This window comes from Lathyrus oleraceus, chromosome 3, assembly GCF_024323335.1.
Source record: "Lathyrus oleraceus cultivar Zhongwan6 chromosome 3, CAAS_Psat_ZW6_1.0, whole genome shotgun sequence".
NCBI classification, from domain to species: Eukaryota; Viridiplantae; Streptophyta; class Magnoliopsida; order Fabales; family Fabaceae; genus Lathyrus; species Lathyrus oleraceus.
Genome location: NC_066581.1, coordinates 512,581,411 through 512,603,591, shown reverse-complemented (window position 1 = coordinate 512,603,591; position 22,181 = coordinate 512,581,411). Strand labels below are relative to the sequence as shown.

The following is a 22,181-nucleotide window of genomic DNA, read 5'->3' as shown; positions in this document are numbered from 1 at the left end:
ATAGAAGAACATTACCTTAAATGACCACAAGACTCATTTTGATCTATTCATGACAAGAGCATACATACCTTCCTACAAAGACTCGGACGAACAAGTTAGTTATCACTTTAAAATAATTTTGAAAAATAAAAAGAGTAACATTTTAGAGTAAACAAAAAGACGGAATTATAAAAACGCATGATGTTAGAAGCATAAAAGAGTGACATTGACCTTTATGGGAAGTCTTTTGAAAGAGGAAAAAGAACAAGATACAATTAGAAAGTCCTACTAAACCAAACATCCTATTTCTAGATACCAACAAGTTAAAGTAACTTTTCTATATTGTGAGAACCAAATCAAAAACGGAAATCACGATTTCAAACAAAATTCAAAGTTTCCACTTTACTTGTACAAATTACAAAAGGGCAATAATTGTCTTATATATTACTGTCAAATAAACTTGTTTGAATAATATGTTGGGTCCATATATATACATGAAATTCTGGTTTTCAAAAACTGAGTTTGTTTTTCTACATGCAACCTCAAGAGCCAATACCAAACCAAAGCTAAGTTGAAAGCTCTCAAATTTTATACACCCAGTCCCCTCCCCGCCTTTTATTTTCTCTACACACCTTCTCCCATTTCTTTCGCAAGATCTCGTGAGCTTAATAGGCATTATGAAGAACAACTCAAATTTCCAATGTTTTGCTTCAACTTTCACTAGGGACACCAGAATTTATATTTGAGGCATGACTCCCCACTTCAAACACAGCCTGACACCCAAAGTTTTCAGCCTCTGCCCATTTCCAATGTTTCAGAAGGCCCCCCATGTCAATGAATCTCATTCACTCAGCTCGGTTGAAGACCGGACTGTTAAGCATGGCCAGCAGCTCAAATCAAAGGTAAACTTCCTACCATGCATTTAAGATGTTGCATTTCCATTCTGTTTCATCATACTCATGAGCATAGCATGACACACCAAAGGTGTGGTACCTGCAAAAACTACGACGATTATGAATTCAAAATAATTTTGGTAAATAAAAAAACATATTAATCACATGCAGATCATAACAACTTCACAATTGCATAATCAAATAATAATAATTGAGAAAGAATGTCCATAAAATCATAACAAGGATATATTAAGTCAACCGTGCAATTTTTCTTATAGACGACACAAGAAGATGGCTAATTTTAAATGAACTGTAGTCATGTTGTAACTTCATTGAAGAAAAACCACTAAAGCAAATTTGTACAAATCAGAAAATATGATTTTGGAAGTCATACAAAATGGAATCATATTCAGTAACTGTAAAGTTCCTCAACAAATTCATATGGTCCAGTATGAAATTATCAATAACTCATTTAAATATCGAGAGTTTGTGCAGTTACTACCTCTACAGCTCCGCCAATATAGAAATATAATAATATATCTCCATAAATTATGTATATTAGAAAATATGATTTTGGAAGTCATACAAAACGGAATCATATTTTTTGGAAGTCATACAAAACGGAATCATATTTTTTGGAAGTCATACAAAACGGAATCATATTTCAGTAACTGCAAAAAATCTGTTTCCTACAATAAACGTTACGTTTTCAACACCGCCATCATGGCTAGTAACTAAACCAACAAGAATTCCACCAAGGGCATCGGAGATTACTGGATCTGAAATGAGTTAAAAACAATTTGCAACTTTTCAAGTTGATACGCATCAATATCTATTAAAGACACGGTTACTACATATGGATAATAATAACCCGGACAAGGCACTTAAAATCTCTATATAATACAATTAACATATAGAATACGGACGCAGGACACGACACTGACACGTCGACACCAGTAATAATTTGAAAAAAATGAATAAATTGAATGTAGATATGGGTCGGTGTCGGACACCAGACATGCCGTTGATAAGAGGTGTGGATGCTTCAGAGCAATTAACAAAATTCATAATGTTAGTATTATCCTTCATTGTTTTCTATTATCGTTTGAGAGACTTAATCAAAACAACTTATGACATTTTTCATAAAATTTTTTGAACTAATTTTTACGGAGTTCTTCAAGATAGCTAATGAAAACAACTTATAACATATATAAAAACAATTTAAATTTATTTTATCTTTTGTTATAAAAATAGCTTATGCGAGCTTATTCATAAGCGCTTATTTTGATAAGCACTTGTGCTATAAGCTGCAAATAAGCTTTTTATCCAAACAGACCCTAAGTCATTTGGGAACAAAAGCACTTAAGGTCAAGATGGAAACAGTAAACAAGTAGGGAAGATTACTAAAATTAAGTTCAGTAAAACTTAAAAATGTCTAACTTAAAAATGTTGTAATTGCATGCTTTCTCTACATAATCTGGAATACATTACTAGGATTGAAGTTAAGAACCTGATGTCCTGGCTTTCGCAATTTCTTCCATTGCATCAATGCTCATGACATGAACCACATACAAAGGAGTGTTTACAAATCTGCTAAGCGAATAGCACGAGCAGTTGCCTCTCCTTCTAACTACACATGTTAAGGTTCCAAGTCAAATAAAGAAATGTATTATGAGCCATACTAACAGGTATTTAGATTTTAAACTTCACAGTAATCTCAGAATACAACAAAACAAGTAATCAATCTAATGATTCTGATCATGTACCAGCTAAATGAGATTCATCAACAGAGATAAAAAAAATTGATCAGAATGAATGTAGAACTAGAGTGATTACAACTTAGCAGCATGCAAATTTTGACAAGGGTAGCTAAAAGCAGATAATTTGGCTCAAGCATAAGCACCTAAATCCAGTGCACTGTGAAGTAAGTCGACTAAGTGTGATTGTCAGAGATGTAAAGGGGTGGCTGAAAAATGAGGAGAAAATATCATTATGACGTAATAAAATAGTCTAGAGTACTAGACGATGAAATGAAACCAGACATGATCAGTATCTGTATTCCATTATTCTCTTCAATTCTATTATTCAGTAAACTATTTATTAAAAAGAGCAAAAATGAGACTAACCACTGGAGGCCTTGAAAGAGCATGTCCCTCGGGTCCAGTTATTCCAAGCTCTATCATCTTCTTTTGCCCTTCATCCACCGCATCTCCGTTTTCTGCATGGACCATGGCTAAGGCACCGAGAGACTTGCACTTTTTAAGTCCTTGTAGAAGAAGCTCATCACCGATCATAAGAGCTCCTTTGTAAGCCATGAAAAACTTAAAAGAATTGATACCTACAATCAGAAAACAAAGATGTACTTACTACGTGAAATAAATTCCTCAGAGCCCTTCCACAGGGTTATTGCCTCATAATAAACCAAATTATCTAAAATGCAAAAAGGAAGTAAAATTATAACCTTTCTCCTTGACCATGAGCTCCATTTCTCTTGCAACTGTTTCATCCCATTTGGTAATAGCCATATGGAAACCATAATCCATGCAAGACTTCTTCGCCTTCTTTTCATAGGCTTTGAAACCGGCCGTTAAACTCCCATCAATTGGTATGGCAAAGTCAATGGGCATTGTCGTCCCACCAGCCAATGCTGCGGCCTGGCCACTGAAGAACTCATCCTTCGTTACAGTGTTCATAAACTCAAACTCTAGATGAGTATGAGGATCAATGCCTCCTGTTAGTAAACAAAAAGATGCAATCATATGGTATGTCAAAATCTGATGATGATGATGTCAAATTGACATCAAGATGGAATGTAAGAAACTAAATTCATGCATACAAGTGACATCGCTACGGTGATTCGTGTAAGAAGCATTTAACTATTGTATAGGTGTTAGATCATCAACAACAATAGAACCCATCTTAGGTTGACTAAGTGGACTCAACTATGCCACAACACTTTTAATTAAGTAAATCACTCACTTTTCACACCAATGATGTAGTTCTTAAAGAACTTCAATTGGTCCCACATTGGTCTGCATAAGAGGGACATAGCGCTCCTTTGAATTTCACACACACTCTTCACTATTCTTAATTATTGCTAAGAATGGATTGCTTTTATAAGAATACATTTTCACCCTAGATATGAAGTGGAGCACTCCGATGGTAAAACCTCAAAGAACTAATAAGAGCCTACGAAATACCAATTCAAACACAAACACCAAACATGATATCAACCCTGACAGGTAGGCATCAACAATAATACGTTGAAATGGAAGTGATCATTGATCGTATGTATCCACACGTGTCAGTGTCAGTGTCATATAAATGTTAGTCACCGAGACACACCTTCAACCTAAAGTGTCAAATATAAGCCAGGTTTTAAAAATTGTCGCAACCGCATAGGTGTAAGTACTACATAGTTATAAACCCAGAAAGAATCATCATTGGAAGTGTTGTAAGATTAAAAATCAAAGGTCTAACCTGGCATAACAAACTTGCCAGTAGCATCTATGACACGCCCCTCATCTCCAACCTGGCAATACCGAAATTACAAAAGTAAAAAATCCTAGGACAGAAAGCATAAAGTTGAATACAAAATCTGTGAAAACACTTTCTATTTTCATTTCTTAAGAATTGTGTTCATTTTAACATGATAAGTGTCTTGGAGTAAATAATTGCAAGTTAAGAATGATTCATTTGAGAAATAATACAGTGATAGTTGGATTAACAGCAACGATGACACCGTCTTCAATATAAACATCGGCGATTTGTTGATGGTGAGCATTAACCACAGTACCGCCTTTGATCAACAACTTGGATGATGATGGAATTGAAGGTCCACAGGAAGAGTCTCCGTATCCGATTCCAGCTTCACAAAACTGAATTTCAAAATCCAAATTCAAAACTCGCTGATAAGAGGTGTAGATATGGGTCGGTGTCGGACACCATTAGATATTTGCATTCTATTTCTAGTTACTCCTGGAAAATGCAAACAAGTGTAGTTAATTGTTTTCTGTTAATAAAATAAACAAAGCTTAGGAGATTGAACTAAATCATATTGTTATATCAGAATTTAGATTCACATCATTCATTGATTAATACAACAGCTTCCAACAATAAAAATACAAACCCTATTCAAAATCAAACAATGGAAGAAATAATCTAAAGCCAAACTCATAAATAATCAAACGATCATTCATGAAGGAATAATTGAATAAGAAACAATATCAAAACATCAACATTAGCATGTATGCATTCTATAGAACATAAACAGACACATGAAAGATACATGCGGAACAAACAATTTAACAATGCAACGACATAATAGGTATTAACTCTATTATTTTAATATTCACCAAACTCTTCCAAGTTATCCTCCTACAAAATCCACAAAACATTATAAATGTAAGCATTGAAAAGTAAATAGCTCACTACAAGAAAGCCAACAAAAAGTCCTTAAGACGAGTGAAAAAATGTTCAAATCAAAAAAAGGCTTCACATTTTTAGAAAAATTGTACATATTAATTCAAAAAATGAAAAGAACGAATGAACCTGAATAATATGTTGAGCACAAACAAATCAAACCAAATCAAAAGAGGCAAACAGAAGAGCATCATCTCTGATGACCTCAAGATTGTTTTTGATCTATTTATGAAATATTCATAGCAAGGGTCTGGTACCTACAATGTCTCCGACGATCATGTTAATAATGGATTCAAAATAATGTTGGGAAATAAAACAAAACCATCAAATAGTTCATCAATCTATAACAAATAAAGATAGCAATGAGTTAACACGCACTTGGTCAAGCATCCTTATCCCCAAAGCAGCTTTAGTACAGTGATGACATGTCACAGTAAAGTGAGCAAATCATGAAACCTTGGTAGGACTAACCACTCTCTGTCAAGAAAAATCTAATACGGTTTGGTGTTGGGACTCCAGAATTACATTTCAAAATGAAAACAATACCACTGACACCAGTATAATAAAAGAAAGTGTCAGAAATAGCTCAAAATAAACTGCAGAACTCAACCACTCACTGTATTCGGAAAGTAGCATTTCGCCACAATATTTTGTGCAGTATTTATAACAAAACAATCACCTTGTGTATATATATAGTAAAAACAAAATGAAAAGAGGCAAACACAAGAACATTACCTCATAAGGACCTCAAGACTGATTTTAATCTATTCATGACACGTGCATAGCAAGGTTGTGGTACCTGCCTGCAAAGACTCTGACAATATAGTAAGACTTGTGACATGAACAGACACTAAGAGTAACATTTTAGAGTAAAGAAATTAGCAAGACATGATGGAATTATAAGCATAAAAGAGTGACACTAACCTTTATGGGAAGTCTGTGAAAAAGGAAAAAGAACAACATACTAAATATCTTTCTATTTCAAGTTACTTTGTATGAATGCATTGTATAGGACCTAAACTGCAACCTGATTATCGTATGTAAGAAATGAGTGGGACAAATAATTTGATTGTTAGATCACACAGTAAGTGCAAAAATACAGATACATTACCTGAAGAAGGAGTTTCATCCTACTCATCATGACACAAGCATAGATTCAAAATAACATTAAAATCAATTTGAAAAGAATAAAAAGTTGTTAGTTACTATCTAAATGACATCAAGATTGCGATTTTCCTCGTTCTTTTAGCATCGATGGCTTCTTGGGTGTTGTTAATGAGACAAAACAGTTCTAACCGCATCTCAACAAAGATGAAAAGTGTGGCCGCATTTCGGCATGATTCGTGATATTTCTCTTTCTTTGTAGTCCGCCAAACATATTACACACCTGTAGAAGCAAACTCGGTTATTTATCTATTCACTGGTTCCTTTTTTCATTAACTTATTAATCTATCACGGACCTGTCTAGATAAACAACTTATTTAAGCACTTATAACATCGTCGCTTATCATATAAAATAATTTTGAAGAGTGTTTATATCAATAGATAAGCTCCTATAAATCGATTCAACTAGACCCTTAATCTATCATGTATCTGATACAACAACAACCAAGTCTTACCCCGTATCTGATGTTAACGAAAATATGAGGAACTTGTTCTGTATGAGTTAGAATTAATAAAAAGGACTTAACTGTGTATCTTCAATGGAACTGAAAGCCTCTTGATTGAACTTCAAAGTGGGGATTGCTTCAAGCAGAACTGGTTCAGGATCAGGGTCATTAACATGATGTTCTGGCTATCAGGAAACAATGAAAAATCAAAAACTAAATCACCAAAACCTGCTAAGTTACAAAATTACATAAACCAGAAAACAGCTTATTTGCAGCTTAAAACCACAATCTCTTAATATTCAATGTAAATAGAATGCAGCATTTGCATCAGACTCGGAAATTAAAAAACAACAAACAATTGCAGATTTCCTTATTCAACATACACTTCAAGTATTGGATCAGATTCATAATCTAGAAGTCCTCATAACCAAATAAAACTGAGATTATAGTATTGAAAAAAGATTAATTGAAAAAAACAGAACAAAGAGTCCAAAAACAACAAAATAAAGGAGATGGAAAGTGGAATTACCTGTTCTATATCATATCTTGATTCAATCTGATACATCATCCTAGATTCAACACCACCTCTAAGTCTTCCACAAATGATTCTTGTACAAACAAAAACAATGAAAGTGGCACTCATGCCAAATCCAATAACAGTTGTCACTAAAATTGTCCCTGAACCCAACATCTCCAACCACCAAAATGAATCTCATTCACTCAGCTCGGTTGAAGACCGGACTGTTAAGCATGGCCAGCAGCTCAAATCAAAGGTAAACTTCCTACCATGCTTTTAAGATGTTGCATTTCCTTTCTCTTTCATCATTCTCATGAGCATAGCATGACACACCAAAGGTGTAGTACCTGCAAAAACTCCGACGATCAAGTTAGTTATGAATTCAAAATAATTTTGGTAAATAAAAGAGCATACTAATCACAAACAGATCATAACAACTTCACAATTGCACAATCAAATAATAATAATTGAGAAAGATTGTACATAAAACCATAACAAGGATATATTAAGTCAACCGTGCAATTTTTCTTATAGACGACACAAGAAGAAGATGGCTAATTTTAAATGAACTGTAGCCATGCTGTAACTTCATTGAAGAAAAACCACTAAAGCAAATTTGTACAAATCAGAAAATATGATTTTGGAAGTCATACAAAATGGAATCATATTCAGTAACTGTAAAGTTCCTCAACAAATTCATATGGTCCAGTATGAAATTATCAATAACTCATTTAAGTACCGAGAGTTTGTGCAGTTACTACCTCTACAGCTCCGCCAATATAGAAATATAATAATATATCTCCATAAATTATGTATATTAGAATGTAGATTAAAGCTCCTAAATGCTAAGACAAAACTAAACCATATCATTATATATAGAGATATAAACTTGGCTTGGTGGTTTGAGGATGGAGTGCGAGAGTTGAGGTTGATGGTTCTATTCCTACCCACACCATAATAAAACTAACATCTTCAAATGCATAGAATCTGACGTTACCATCATGGCTAGTAACTAAACCAACAAGAATTCGACCTAAGAACATTGGAAATTACTGGGATCTGACTTGAATTAAAAACAATTTGCATTGGAAATTACGGGCACTCGACCTAAACAATTTGAAAAAATGGTAACACTTTCCATCTACTAGAATGAAACTCAATACGAGAATGAGAAAGAGCTGGGATGCAGACCGGATTATGCTTCCAAATCAAAGGTGACCTGCATCACTTTCTATATCTCATGGAACCGATCACAGATTACCATAAAATCAGCAAAAATGACCTGAACAAGTGAGTAAGGCAGCTAAATTTAATATGGAAGAAATACTGAAATTAGACAAAGAACAAGTTTATTTAATCATTGCATTGAAGAAAACTTAAGGGTAAGTCCGAAAAAAACCTATCCCTGCAAAATGGTGAATCATGGGATGCCTTAAATTGCTAGCAATAGTAGGATCAACACAATCTAATACAATGAAAATGTCACATACGCTTGCTCCCTGGGCGGGGCCTGTAACAAAATCTCATGGAACCGATCACAGCAAACCAAACTTCCTACCATTTCCTTTCTGTTTCATCATACTCATGAACATAGCATGACACGGCAAAGGTGTGGTACCTGCAAAAACTCCGACGGTCAAGTTATGAATTCAAAACAATATTGTAAATAAAAGAACATAGTATCTTAGATATTCTCCCGCAGATCATGAAAAGTTTACAATTGCATATTCAAATATTGAGAAAGATTATCTATAAAACCATAACAAGGGTATATTAAGTCAACCGTGCAATTTTCTTATAGATTGCAGAAGGAGATGGATAATTTTAAATGAACTGTAGCAATGTTGTATCGAGTAAAGCTGAGACAATGACAAATCCCTGCAACCACATTTGAAGGAAAACCACTTCAACAAATTAGTACAAATCAGAAAATATGCGGGATAACTTTTTACCTACATATTGTAACCACATTGAAGTAATAATAAAAAGATTTTGGTAGTCATAGTTGGAAATGACTGGGAACTAAAATGAATTATAAACAATATGCAATTTTTCAAGTTGATGTACATCAATATCTATTAAAGACACAGTTACCACATATGGATAACAATGACCAAAAATACTGAAATTAGACAAAGAACAAGTTCATTTTATCTAATGAAGTGCATGAAACTCAATACGAAAAATGTCACATACACCTGCTCCCTTGGCGGGGCCTGAAACAAAATTCATAATGTTAGTATTATCCTTCACCATTAGATATTTGCATTTCTAGTTACTCCTGGAAAATGCAAACAAGTGTAGTTAATTGTTTTCTGTTAATAAAATAAACAAAGCTTACGAGATTGAACTAAATCATATTGTTATATTAGAATTTAGATTCACATCATTCATTGATTAATACAACAGCTTCCAACAATTAAAATACAAACCCTATTCAAAATCAAACAATGGAAGAAATAATCTAAAGCCAAACTCATAAATAATCAAACGATCATTCATGAAGGAATAATTGAAATAGAAACAATATCAAAACATCAACATTAGCATGTATGCATTCTATAGAACATAAACAGACACATGAAAGATATGTGCAACGACATAATAGGTATTAACTCTATTATTTTAATATTCACCAAACTCTTCCAAGTTGTCCTCCTACAAAATCCACAAAACATTATCAATGTAAGCATTGAAAAGTAAATAAGCTCACTACAAGAAAGCCAACAAAAAGTCATTAAGACGAGTGAAGAAATGTTCAAATAAAAAAAAGACTTCACATTTTTATTAAAAAATTGTACATATTCATAGCAAGGGTGTGGTACCTACAATGTCTCCAACGATCAAGTTAATAATGGATTCAAAATAATGGGAAATAATAAAACAATATAACCAACAACGCACAATCCAATGATAATAATTCAGAAAGATTAACCATAAGCTTGCTTGGGCAAAGGCTTTTCCCAGTGATGCAGGTTTGATCACACTCCGAAGATGAACCAACTGCATGCCCTGCAACATCAACGCCTTCATTTGTGACCTCAACTGTTAGCTCTCCATATCTAATATGACCAAAAGAAACAAGTCAATCATGTCATGATCACTCAAGATGCTTGTTGCAGTAGTTAAGGCTAAAACAAGTCAGGTGTTACATTACATGTAATCTATACATGGTATAATGATATCAAAATCTACCACCACACTATAAACTATTAGTATAGCAAACATAAAATACAGAGAATTAATTAAATTATGACACAGTATGATGAATCAGCTATCTATTAGTAATACATGGAAGACGGTTGAAAAGGTTAACCTTAAGTACAAGATTTTCCTAAACAAAGAGCATATTATTTAACAGCAATCATTCTATAACAAATAGAGATAACAGGTTTAGTATAGTGGTGTGGTGTCATAGTGAAGTGAGAAAATCATCAAACCTCCTTGTAGGACTAGCCACTCTCCTCAAGAAAAATCTAATACAGTTTGGGGTTCGGACTCCACAAGCACGTTTCAAAATGAAAACACAATACCACCCACACCACTATAAAAAAAGTAAGTGCCAGAAACAGCTCATTGTATTTGGAAAGTAGCATTTGTGCAGTATTTAGTATTTATAACAAAACAATCACCTTGCATATATTGTAAAAACCAAATGAAAAGAGAAAACACAAGAAGATTATTACCAGTAATGACTTTAAGACTGATTTTGATATATTCATGATATGAGCATACCAAGGTTGTGGTAACTGCCTGCAAAGACTCTGACAATCAAGTAAAACTGACATTGACCAACAAGTCTGTGAAAAAGGAAAAAGAACAAGATACAGTTAGGAATTCATACTCAACCAAATTACTAAATTCATTCTATTTCTAGTTACTTTACCTAAAGAAGGAGTTTGATCCTAGTCATCGTGACACAAGAATAGTAAAAGATGGATAACATAGGGGAAATAAAACAACATACCTAACAGAATCAATTGAAATGAATAAAAAGTTGTTAGTTATTATCTAAATGACATCAAGATTGCTTTTCCTCTTTCTTTCAGCATGCATGGCTTCTTGAGTGTTTTTGATGAGACGAAACAGTTCTAATCGCATCTCACCAAGCTAAATAATTTCATCCATTAACCGTAAGCGTGTTTTCTACAGTGGTGAGGGAAACATTGTTGTGCAATCTCTTAGTAAAAAACTTTATTATACATGCACTTTTTATCATAACAAATAGAGGCAACAGGATTCCAAAGTCCATAATTTAGTGGACATAGGTAGATAGCACAAAGAAATCACGTAGACGAAAACAAATTCACTGATTTTGTGAACAAATATTTGTAGTCTTATACTAATACAAATTACAAAAGAGAAGTAGTTAAAAGCAACAAAATTCATATGATGAGCCTCATCATATTTTAAGAAAAAACTAGCGTGGATAGAAATTAAATAAAGTAAAGCGTAGGCAGAAATTAAATAAAGTAAAGCGTAGAAAGAAATTAAATAAAGTAAAGCGAGATAGAAATTAAATAAAATAAAGCAAGACAAGTAAAATAAATAAAAGCGATAAAATAAAAAGTGACTCAACTCAATCTCACTAAAGTGAGATAACCCCCCGATGTGACGGATTACCCCCTGGTTGAGGGCTGATGAGTCATGGCTTCTCCTATAGCGCCCGCCATGTGCAACGCCATGTGTATAATATTTGCCGAAAAAACCTTATTTTTGGTTTTTTTGCTTCGTTTCTTCTAAAAGGATCCCGAAAGAGCTAAATATCTGAAAACAACATAAAAGAGAGCATAATACAAACAAAATGATAATAAAGTCCTAATAAACATGTGAATTCCGAGTGAAAAATACGGTGTGATTCAGTGTGATCAAATTCTCCCACACTTAAATCTTTGTTTGTCCTCAAGCAAAATTCGTTATAGTTTATGCAAGAAAAACAGTATCAACTAGAGTTAATTCAAGGCAAAAAGACTTATGGTGGGGTAATGCGATCGTAGGCTTCTTTTCGTTTTCTTCAAGTCCTTTTCATTCAGGTGCAATCACATTAAACCCGTTATCCGTACATACTCATAGTAAAGTGACCGGTTAGTGATTATGATTTTAAGCATGGGGCTCTGGTACATAAGTTGGTGTAACCCCTTTATTTAACCCAATTTGCAGTTGTGGGGGATTGAATTGTAATCCACCCTACCAAGTTCAGCACCAGATACCTCTGAACCAACCAACAATAGGCATATTCTTATATATAATATTAATTTTTTATTTTTCTTCTGCATGTTTCGCATATGTCTTTATTTACTGGGTTTAAATGACCGTGTGAGAGTCACCTAGCCTGAATTTTCATATGACTTGAGAACAAAGCAGGAATTTTTTTTTGTGATCATTCACTTATTTTCATCGGTCCCCTACGTAGAGCATGCTTAAACCAGAGTTGACTGCAAGGATAAACTACTTAAGGACTTATTTGGAACAAAAATTGGGGTCACAACATATGGGGTATCGGGATCGACTCTTATAATCATGAAGCCTACGGTGTTAAGACAATACCGATTTTTAGAAAAAGTTTTTCCAAATCTTTTACATCCTGTCATAAACCTGTCTTATGGCCTGAATATTCAAGATGCACTATTTTCTTTGCTCACAATTTTTTTGGTAAGGTTAAAGAAACGGGAGAAATACGAATACACTACACAGATGACTCGTCAAACACATGTTATTTTATTGAAATGAAAAGCAAACAACTAAAAATGCACAAAACATACTAAAAATAAAGAAAAGCAATAAAAAACGATAAAAATCTCCTCCCACACTTAAATCGAACATTGTCCCCATTGTTTCGATATGAGATAGGGTAGAAATAACCTGAAAGAGAGAGAGAAAGAGAGCCATGGGTGATCACCGGTACCGTCACCGTCACGAGCATTTACTTCAACAAATATTGTAGACTCGAAGACACGAGGAGGAATTGGGTGAAGGGGGAATAAGGAAACAACAAAATTAAGTGAGGGATATTGTTGTTAAGGACAGACGAGGGCATGAGGTTTATAAGGTAACATGTCATATTAGCATAATATCCCTCAGAACCAGAATGGAACATTACCGTAGAGAAGTAGGGTCCAAGCGGTTTCTATAAATCAATCCACATTACCCCACCATACTTAGGCCTTCTTTTCGTTTTCTTCAAGTCCTTTTCATTCAGGTGCAATCACATTAAGCCCGTTATCCGTACATACTCATAGTAAAGTGACCGGTTAGTGACTATGATCTTAAGCATGGGGCTCTGGTACATAAGTTGGTGTAACCCCTTATTTAACCTAAATTGCAGTTGTGGGGGATGGATCGTAATCCACCCTACCAAGTTCAGCACCAGATACCTCTGAACCAACTAACAATAGGCATATTCTTTTATATATATATATATATATATATATATATTCTAAGCATAGGGCTCTGGTACATAAATTGGTGTAACCCTTTTATTTAACCCAATTTGCAGTTGTGGGGGATTGGATCGTAATCCACCCTACCAAGTTCAGCACCAGATACCTCTGAACCAACTAACAATAGGCATATTCTTATATATATATATATATATATATATATATATTTTTTCTTCTGCATGTTTCGCATATGTCTTTAGTTTACTGGGTTAAATGACCGTGTGAGAGTCACCTAGCCCAAATTTTCATATGACTTAAGAACAAAGCAGAAATTTTTTTTTGATCATTCACTTATTTTCATCGGTCCCCTACGTAGAGCATGCTTAAGCCGGAGCTGACTGCAAGGATAAACTACTTAAGGACTTATTTAGAACAAAAATTGGGACCACAACATATGGGGTATCGGGATCGACTCTTATAATCATGAAGCCTGCGGTGTTAAGACAATACCGATTTTTAGAAAAAAATTTCCAAGTCTTTTACATCCCGTCATAAACCTGTCTTATAGCCTGAATATTCAAGATGCACTGTTTTCTTTGCTCACAAATTTTTTTTGGTAAGGTTAAAGAAATGGGAGAAATATGGATACACTACACAGATGACTCGTCAAACCATGTTATTTTATTAAAAGGAAAAGCGAACAACTAAAAACGCACAAAACATACTAAAAATAAAGAAAAGCAATAAAAAACGATAAAAATCTCCTCCCACACTTAAACCGAACATTGTCCCCAATGTTCCGATATGAGATAGGGTAGGAGTAACCTGAAAGAGAGAGAAAGAGAACCATGGGTGATCACTGGTACCGTCACCGTCACGGCATTTACTTTAACAAATATTGTAGACTCGAAGACACCTGGAGAAATTGGGTGAAGGGGGGAATAAGGAAACAACAAAATTAAGTGAGGGATATTGTTGTTAAGGACAGGCGAGGGCATGAGGTTTATAAGGTAACATGCCATATTAGCATAATATCCCCCAGAACCAGAATGGAACATTACCATAGAGAAGTAGGGTCCAAGCGGTTTCTACAAGACGCATATTTTTACGTCCGGCTACCCCATTTTGTTAAGGTGTATGAGAGCAAGATGTTGTATCGAATAAAACTGAGACGATGATAAGTCCCTGCAACACCCATTTAAAGGAAAACCACTTCAACAAATTTGTACAAATCAGAACATATTATAAACAATAAATTAACAACAATAATATGCAGGATGACTTTTTACCTAAAGTCCCAATAAAAAGATTTTGGTAGTCATAGTTGAAAGTTACTAGGATCTGAAATGAATTATAAACAATATGCAAATTTTCAAGTTGATGTACATCAATATCTATTAAAGACACATTTACAACATATGGATAACAATGACCAGAACAAGGCACTGGAAATTTCATATTATGGATTTCAAACTTTTTTATACAATACGAGCATGGGACACGAGAATGACACATCAACACCAGTATTAACTTAAAAAAATAAATAATTTGAATGTGGTAAGTCAGTGTCAGAAACAGAAACCAACACGTGTCTGACATTGGACACACCTTTGATTGGAGGTGTAGGTTCTACAGATTAATTATAAAATTTATGTGATTTAATCTAATGTAATGCATGAAACTCTATATGCAAAATAGCTGGGGTGCAGAACGAATTATGCTTCCAAATCAAAGGTTCCTTGCATCACTTTCTATATCTCATGGAAAAGGTCACAAATTACTATAAATTCAGAAAAAATAAACTGAACAAGTGAAGTAAGGCAGTCAGATTTAATATGGAAGAAATATTGAATTTAGACAAAGAACAAGTTCATTTAATCATTGCATAGTTAAAAAAGAAATCTGAATAATATCTGAAAAAATGTTCAAGTCAAGAAAAGGCTTCACGTTTTTATAAAACTTGTACATATTAATAAACAAATCAACGAATGAACCTGAATAATTTGTTGAGCACAAACAAATCAAACCAAATTAAAAGAGGCAAACATAAGAACATTACCTCTAAGGGCCTCAAGACTGACATGATCATAGCAAAGGTGTGGTACCTACAAAGTATCGGACGATCAAGTTAGTTATGGATTCAAAATAATCTTTAGCTAGTGATGTTGGTTTGATCACATTCTTGGGGTTGAGAACCTTCCTAAGTTGGAAATGACCTCCAAAGTTGTACCAATTGTATGCCCTGCAGCATCAACACCTTCATTTGTAACCTCAACTACTGGCTCTCCCTATCAAATATGACAAAAAAAACAGTGAAATCAAAACACAATACAATCCTTACCCGAATAGTATAAAAAAAAAGTGTCACAAACAGTCCAATATTTATTATAGGTTTGTGCAGTATTTACTATTTGTAACAAAACAATGACTTAACATACATTCTAAAAACCAAATGAAAATAGGCCATAGAAGAACATTACCTTAAATGACCACAAGACTCATTTTGATCTATTCATGACAAGAGCATACATACCTTCCTACAAAGACTCGGACGAACAAGTTAGTTATCACTTTAAAATAATTTTGAAAAATAAAAAGAGTAACATTTTAGAGTAAACAAAAAGACGGAATTATAAAAACGCATGATGTTATAAGCATAAAAGAGTGACATTGACCTTTATGGGAAGTCTTTTGAAAGAGGAAAAAGAACAAGATACAATTAGAAAGTCCTACTAAACCAAACATCCTATTTCTAGATACCAACAAGTTAAAGTAACTTTTCTATATTGTGAGAACCAAATCAAAAACGGAAATCACGATTTCAAACAAAATTCAAAGTTTCTACTTTACTTGTACAAATTACAAAAGGGCAATAATTGTCTTATATATTACTGTCAAATAAACTTGTTTGAATAATATGTTGGGTCCAGATATATACATGAAATTCTGGTTTTCAAAAACTGAGTTTGTTTTTCTACATGCAACCTCAAGAGCCAATACCAAACCAAAGCTAAGTTGAAAGCTCTCAAATTTTATACACCCAGTCCCCTCCCCGCCTTTTATTTTCTCTACACACCTTCTCCCATTTCTTTCGCAAGATCTCGTGAGCTTAATAGGCATTATGAAGAACAACTCAAATTTCCAATGTTTTGCTTCAACTTTCACTAGGGACACCAGAATTTATATTTGAGGCATGACTCCCCACTTCAAACACAGCCTGACACCCAAAGTTTTCAGCCTCTGCCCATTTCCAATGTTTCAGAAGGCCCCCCATGTCAATGAATCTCATTCACTCAGGTCGGTTGAAGACCGGACTGTTAAGCATGGCCAGCAGCTCAAATCAAAGGTAAACTTCCTACCATGCATTTAAGATGTTGCATTTCCATTCTGTTTCATCATACTCATGAGCATAGCATGACACACCAAAGGTGTGGTACCTGCAAAAACTACGACGATTATGAATTCAAAATAATTTTGGTAAATAAAAAAACATATTAATCACAAGCAGATCATAACAACTTCACAATTGCATAATCAAATAATAATAATTGAGAAAGAATGTCCATAAAATCATAACAAGGATATATTAAGTCAACCGTGCAATTTTTCTTATAGACGACACAAGAAGATGGCTAATTTTAAATGAACTGTAGCCATGTTGTAACTTCATTGAAGAAAAACCACTAAAGCAAATTTGTACAAATCAGAAAATATGATTTTGGAAGTCATACAAAATGGAATCATATTCAGTAACTGTAAAGTTCCTCAACAAATTCATATGGTCCAGTATGAAATTATCAATAACTCATTTAAATACCGAGAGTTTGTGCAGTTACTACCTCTACAGCTCCGCCAATATAGAAATATAATAATATATCTCCATAAATTATGTATATTAGAAAATATGATTTTGGAAGTCATACAAAACGGAATCATATTTTTTGGAAGTCATACAAAACGGAATCATATTTTTTGGAAGTCATACAAAACGGAATCATATTTCAGTAACTGCAAAAAATTTGTTTCCTACAATAAACGTTACGTTTTCAACACCGCCATCATGGCTAGTAACTAAACCAACAAGAATTCCACCAAGGGCATCGGAGATTACTGGATCTGAAATGAGTTAAAAACAATTTGCAACTTTTCAAGTTGATACGCATCAATATCTATTAAAGACACGGTTACTACATATGGATAATAATAACCCGGACAAGGCACTTAAAATCTCTATATAATACAATTAACATATAGAATACGGACGCAGGACACGACACTGACACGTCGACACCAGTAATAATTTGAAAAAAATGAATAAATTGAATGTAGATATGGGTCGGTGTCGGACACCAGACATGCCGTTGATAAGAGGTGTGGATGCTTCAGAGCAATTAACAAAATTCATAATGTTAGTATTATCCTTCATTGTTTTCTATTATCGTTTGAGAGACTTAATCAAAACAACTTATGACATTTTTCATAAAATTTTGTTGAACTAATTTTTACGGAGTTCTTCAAGATAGCTAATGAAAACAACTTATAACATATATAAAAACAATTTAAATTTATTTTATCTTTTGTTATAAAAATAACTTATGCGAGCTTATTCATAAGCGCTTATTTTGATAAGCACTTGTGCTATAAGCTGCAAATAAGCTTTTTATCCAAACAGACCCTAAGTCATTTGGGAACAAAAGCACTTAAGGTCAAGATGGAAACAGTAAACAAGTAGGGAAGATTACTAAAATTAAGTTCAGTAAAACTTAAAAATGTCTAACTTAAAAATGTTGTAATTGCATGCTTTCTCTACATAATCTGGAATACATTACTAGGATTGAAGTTAAGAACCTGATGTCCTGGCTTTCGCAATTTCTTCCATTGCATCAATGCTCATGACATGAACCACATACAAAGGAGTGTTTACAAATCTGCTAAGCGAATAGCACGAGCAGTTGCCTCTCCTTCTAACTACACATGTTAAGGTTCCAAGTCAAATAAAGAAATGTATTATGAGCCATACTAACAGGTATTTAGATTTTAAACTTCACAGTAATCTCAGAATACAACAAAACAAGTAATCAATCTAATGATTCTGATCATGTACCAGCTAAATGAGATTCATCAACAGAGATAAAAAAAATTGATCAGAATGAATGTAGAACTAGAGTGATTACAACTTAGCAGCATGCAAATTTTGACAAGGGTAGCTAAAAGCAGATAATTTGGCTCAAGCATAAGCACCTAAATCCAGTGCACTGTGAAGTAAGTCGACTAAGTGTGATTGTCAGAGATGTAAAGGGGTGGCTGAAAAATGAGGAGAAAATATCATTATGACGTAATAAAATAGTCTAGAGTACTAGACGATGAAATGAAACCAGACATGATCAGTATCTGTATTCCATTATTCTCTTCAATTCTATTATTCAGTAAACTATTTATTAAAAAGAGCAAAAATGAGACTAACCACTGGAGGCCTTGAAAGAGCATGTCCCTCGGGTCCAGTTATTCCAAGCTCTATCATCTTCTTTTGCCCTTCATCCACCGCATCTCCGTTTTCTGCATGGACCATGGCTAAGGCACCGAGAGACTTGCACTTTTTAAGTCCTTGTAGAAGAAGCTCATCACCGATCATAAGAGCTCCTTTGTAAGCCATGAAAAACTTAAAAGAATTGATACCTACAATCAGAAAACAAAGATGTACTTACTACGTGAAATAAATTCCTCAGAGCCCTTCCACAGGGTTATTGCCTCATAATAAACCAAATTATCTAAAATGCAAAAAGGAAGTAAAATTATAACCTTTCTCCTTGACCATGAGCTCCATTTCTCTTGCAACTGTTTCATCCCATTTGGTAATAGCCATATGGAAACCATAATCCATGCAAGACTTCTTCGCCTTCTTTTCATAGGCTTTGAAACCGGCCGTTAAACTCCCATCAATTGGTATGGCAAAGTCAATGGGCATTGTCGTCCCACCAGCCAATGCTGCGGCCTGGCCACTGAAGAACTCATCCTTCGTTACAGTGTTCATAAACTCAAACTCTAGATGAGTATGAGGATCAATGCCTCCTGTTAGTAAACAAAAAGATGCAATCATATGGTATGTCAAAATCTGATGATGATGATGTCAAATTGACATCAAGATGGAATGTAAGAAACTAAATTCATGCATACAAGTGACATCGCTACGGTGATTCGTGTAAGAAGCATTTAACTATTGTATAGGTGTTAGATCATCAACAACAATAGAACCCATCTTAGGTTGACTAAGTGGACTCAACTATGCCACAACACTTTTAATTAAGTAAATCACTCACTTTTCACACCAATGATGTAGTTCTTAAAGAACTTCAATTGGTCCCACATTGGTCTGCATAAGAGGGACATAGCGCTCCTTTGAATTTCACACACACTCTTCACTATTCTTAATTATTGCTAAGAATGGATTGCTTTTATAAGAATACATTTTCACCCTAGATATGAAGTGGAGCACTCCGATGGTAAAACCTCAAAGAACTAATAAGAGCCTACGAAATACCAATTCAAACACAAACACCAAACATGATATCAACCCTGACAGGTAGGCATCAACAATAATACGTTGAAATGGAAGTGATCATTGATCGTATGTATCCACACGTGTCAGTGTCAGTGTCATATAAATGTTAGTCACCGAGACACACCTTCAACCTAAAGTGTCAAATATAAGCCAGGTTTTAAAAAATTGTCGCAACCGCATAGGTGTAAGTACTACATAGTTATAAACCCAGAAAGAATCATCATTGGAAGTGTTGTAAGATTAAAAATCAAAGGTCTAACCTGGCATAACAAACTTGCCAGTAGCATCTATGACACGCCCCTCATCTCCAACCTGGCAATACCGAAATTACAAAAGTAAAAAATCCTAGGACAGAAAGCATAAAGTTGAATACAAAATCTGTGAAAACACTTTCTATTTTCATTTCTTAAGAATTGTGTTCATTTTAACATGATAAGTGTCTTGGAGTAAATAATTGCAAGTTAAGAATGATTCATTTGAGAAATAATACAGTGATAGTTGGATTAACAGCAACGATGACACCGTCTTCAATATAAACATCGGCGATTTGTTGATGGTGAGCATTAACCACAGTACCGCCTTTGATCAACAACTTGGATGATGATGGAATTGAAGGTCCACAGGAAGAGTCTCCGTATCCGATTCCAGCTTCACAAAACTGAATTTCAAAATCCAAATTCAAAACTCGCTGATAAGAGGTGTAGATATGGGTCGGTGTCGGACACCATTAGATATTTGCATTCTATTTCTAGTTACTCCTGGAAAATGCAAACAAGTGTAGTTAATTGTTTTCTGTTAATAAAATAAACAAAGCTTAGGAGATTGAACTAAATCATATTGTTATATCAGAATTTAGATTCACATCATTCATTGATTAATACAACAGCTTCCAACAATAAAAATACAAACCCTATTCAAAATCAAACAATGGAAGAAATAATCTAAAGCCAAACTCATAAATAATCAAACGATCATTCATGAAGGAATAATTGAAATAGAAACAATATCAAAACATCAACATTAGCATGTATGCATTCTATAGAACATAAACAGACACATGAAAGATACATGCGGAACAAACAATTTAACAATGCAACGACATAATAGGTATTAACTCTATTATTTTAATATTCACCAAACTCTTCCAAGTTATCCTCCTACAAAATCCACAAAACATTATAAATGTAAGCATTGAAAAGTAAATAGCTCACTACAAGAAAGCCAACAAAAAGTCCTTAAGACGAGTGAAAAAATGTTCAAATCAAAAAAAGGCTTCACATTTTTAGAAAAATTGTACATATTAATTCAAAAAATGAAATGAACGAATGAACCTGAATAATATGTTGAGCACAAACAAATCAAACCAAATCAAAAGAGGCAAACAGAAGAACATCATCTCTGATGACCTCAAGATTGTTTTTGATCTATTTGTGAAATATTCATAGCAAGGGTGTGGTACCTACAATGTCTCCGACGATCATGTTAATAATGGATTCAAAATAATGTTGGGAAATAAAACAAAACCATCAAATAGTTCATCAATCTATAACAAATAAAGATAGCAATGAGTTAACACGCACTTGGTCAAGCATCCTTATCCCCAAAGCAGCTTTAGTACAGTGATGACATGTCACAGTAAAGTGAGCAAATCATGAAACCTTGGTAGGACTAACCACTCTCTGTCAAGAAAAATCTAATACGGTTTGGTGTTAGGACTCCAGAATTACATTTCAAAATGAAAACAATACCACTGACACCAGTATAATAAAAGAAAGTGTCAGAAATAGCTCAAAACAAACTGCAGAACTCAACCACTCACTG

At 34.0% G+C, this 22,181-nt stretch overlaps 1 protein-coding gene, 1 long non-coding RNA gene and 1 pseudogene across 2 annotated transcripts; all 3 read right to left on the bottom strand.

Moving 5' to 3' along the window:
- Positions 1–354: 354 nt before the first annotated feature.
- LOC127128514 (dihydropyrimidinase-like) lies at positions 355–21,084 on the bottom strand (annotated as a pseudogene).
- On the bottom strand, positions 2,336–2,992 carry LOC127128519 (uncharacterized). Its single transcript, XR_007805937.1, has 2 exons — positions 2,776–2,992; positions 2,336–2,502 (listed from the first exon to the last, which is right to left on the bottom strand). It is a non-coding gene; the product is annotated as an uncharacterized LOC127128519 (long non-coding RNA).
- LOC127128515 (RING-H2 finger protein ATL5) lies at positions 6,115–9,047 on the bottom strand. The gene is made up of 3 exons (XM_051057866.1): positions 7,434–9,047; positions 6,986–7,089; positions 6,115–6,681 (listed from the first exon to the last, which is right to left on the bottom strand). The coding sequence occupies exons 1-3, from the start codon at positions 7,593–7,595 to the stop codon at positions 6,597–6,599; spliced, it is 351 nt and encodes a 116-aa protein (XP_050913823.1). The 5' UTR covers positions 7,596–9,047; the 3' UTR covers positions 6,115–6,596.
- Positions 21,085–22,181: the final 1,097 nt, after the last annotated feature.

Excerpts from the sequence above, each read along its gene's own strand:
- LOC127128515 (XM_051057866.1), bottom strand. The coding sequence starts at position 7,595 with ATGTTGGGTTCAGGGACAATTTTAGTGACAACTGTTATTGGATTTGGC. Across the intron at positions 7,090-7,433 it reads CAAGATATGATATAGAACAG|CCAGAACATCATGTTAATGA; the intron begins GTAATTCCACTT and ends GTTTCCTGATAG. Across the intron at positions 6,682-6,985 it reads AGTTCCATTGAAGATACACA|GTGTGTAATATGTTTGGCGG; the intron begins GTTAAGTCCTTT and ends TTGCTTCTACAG.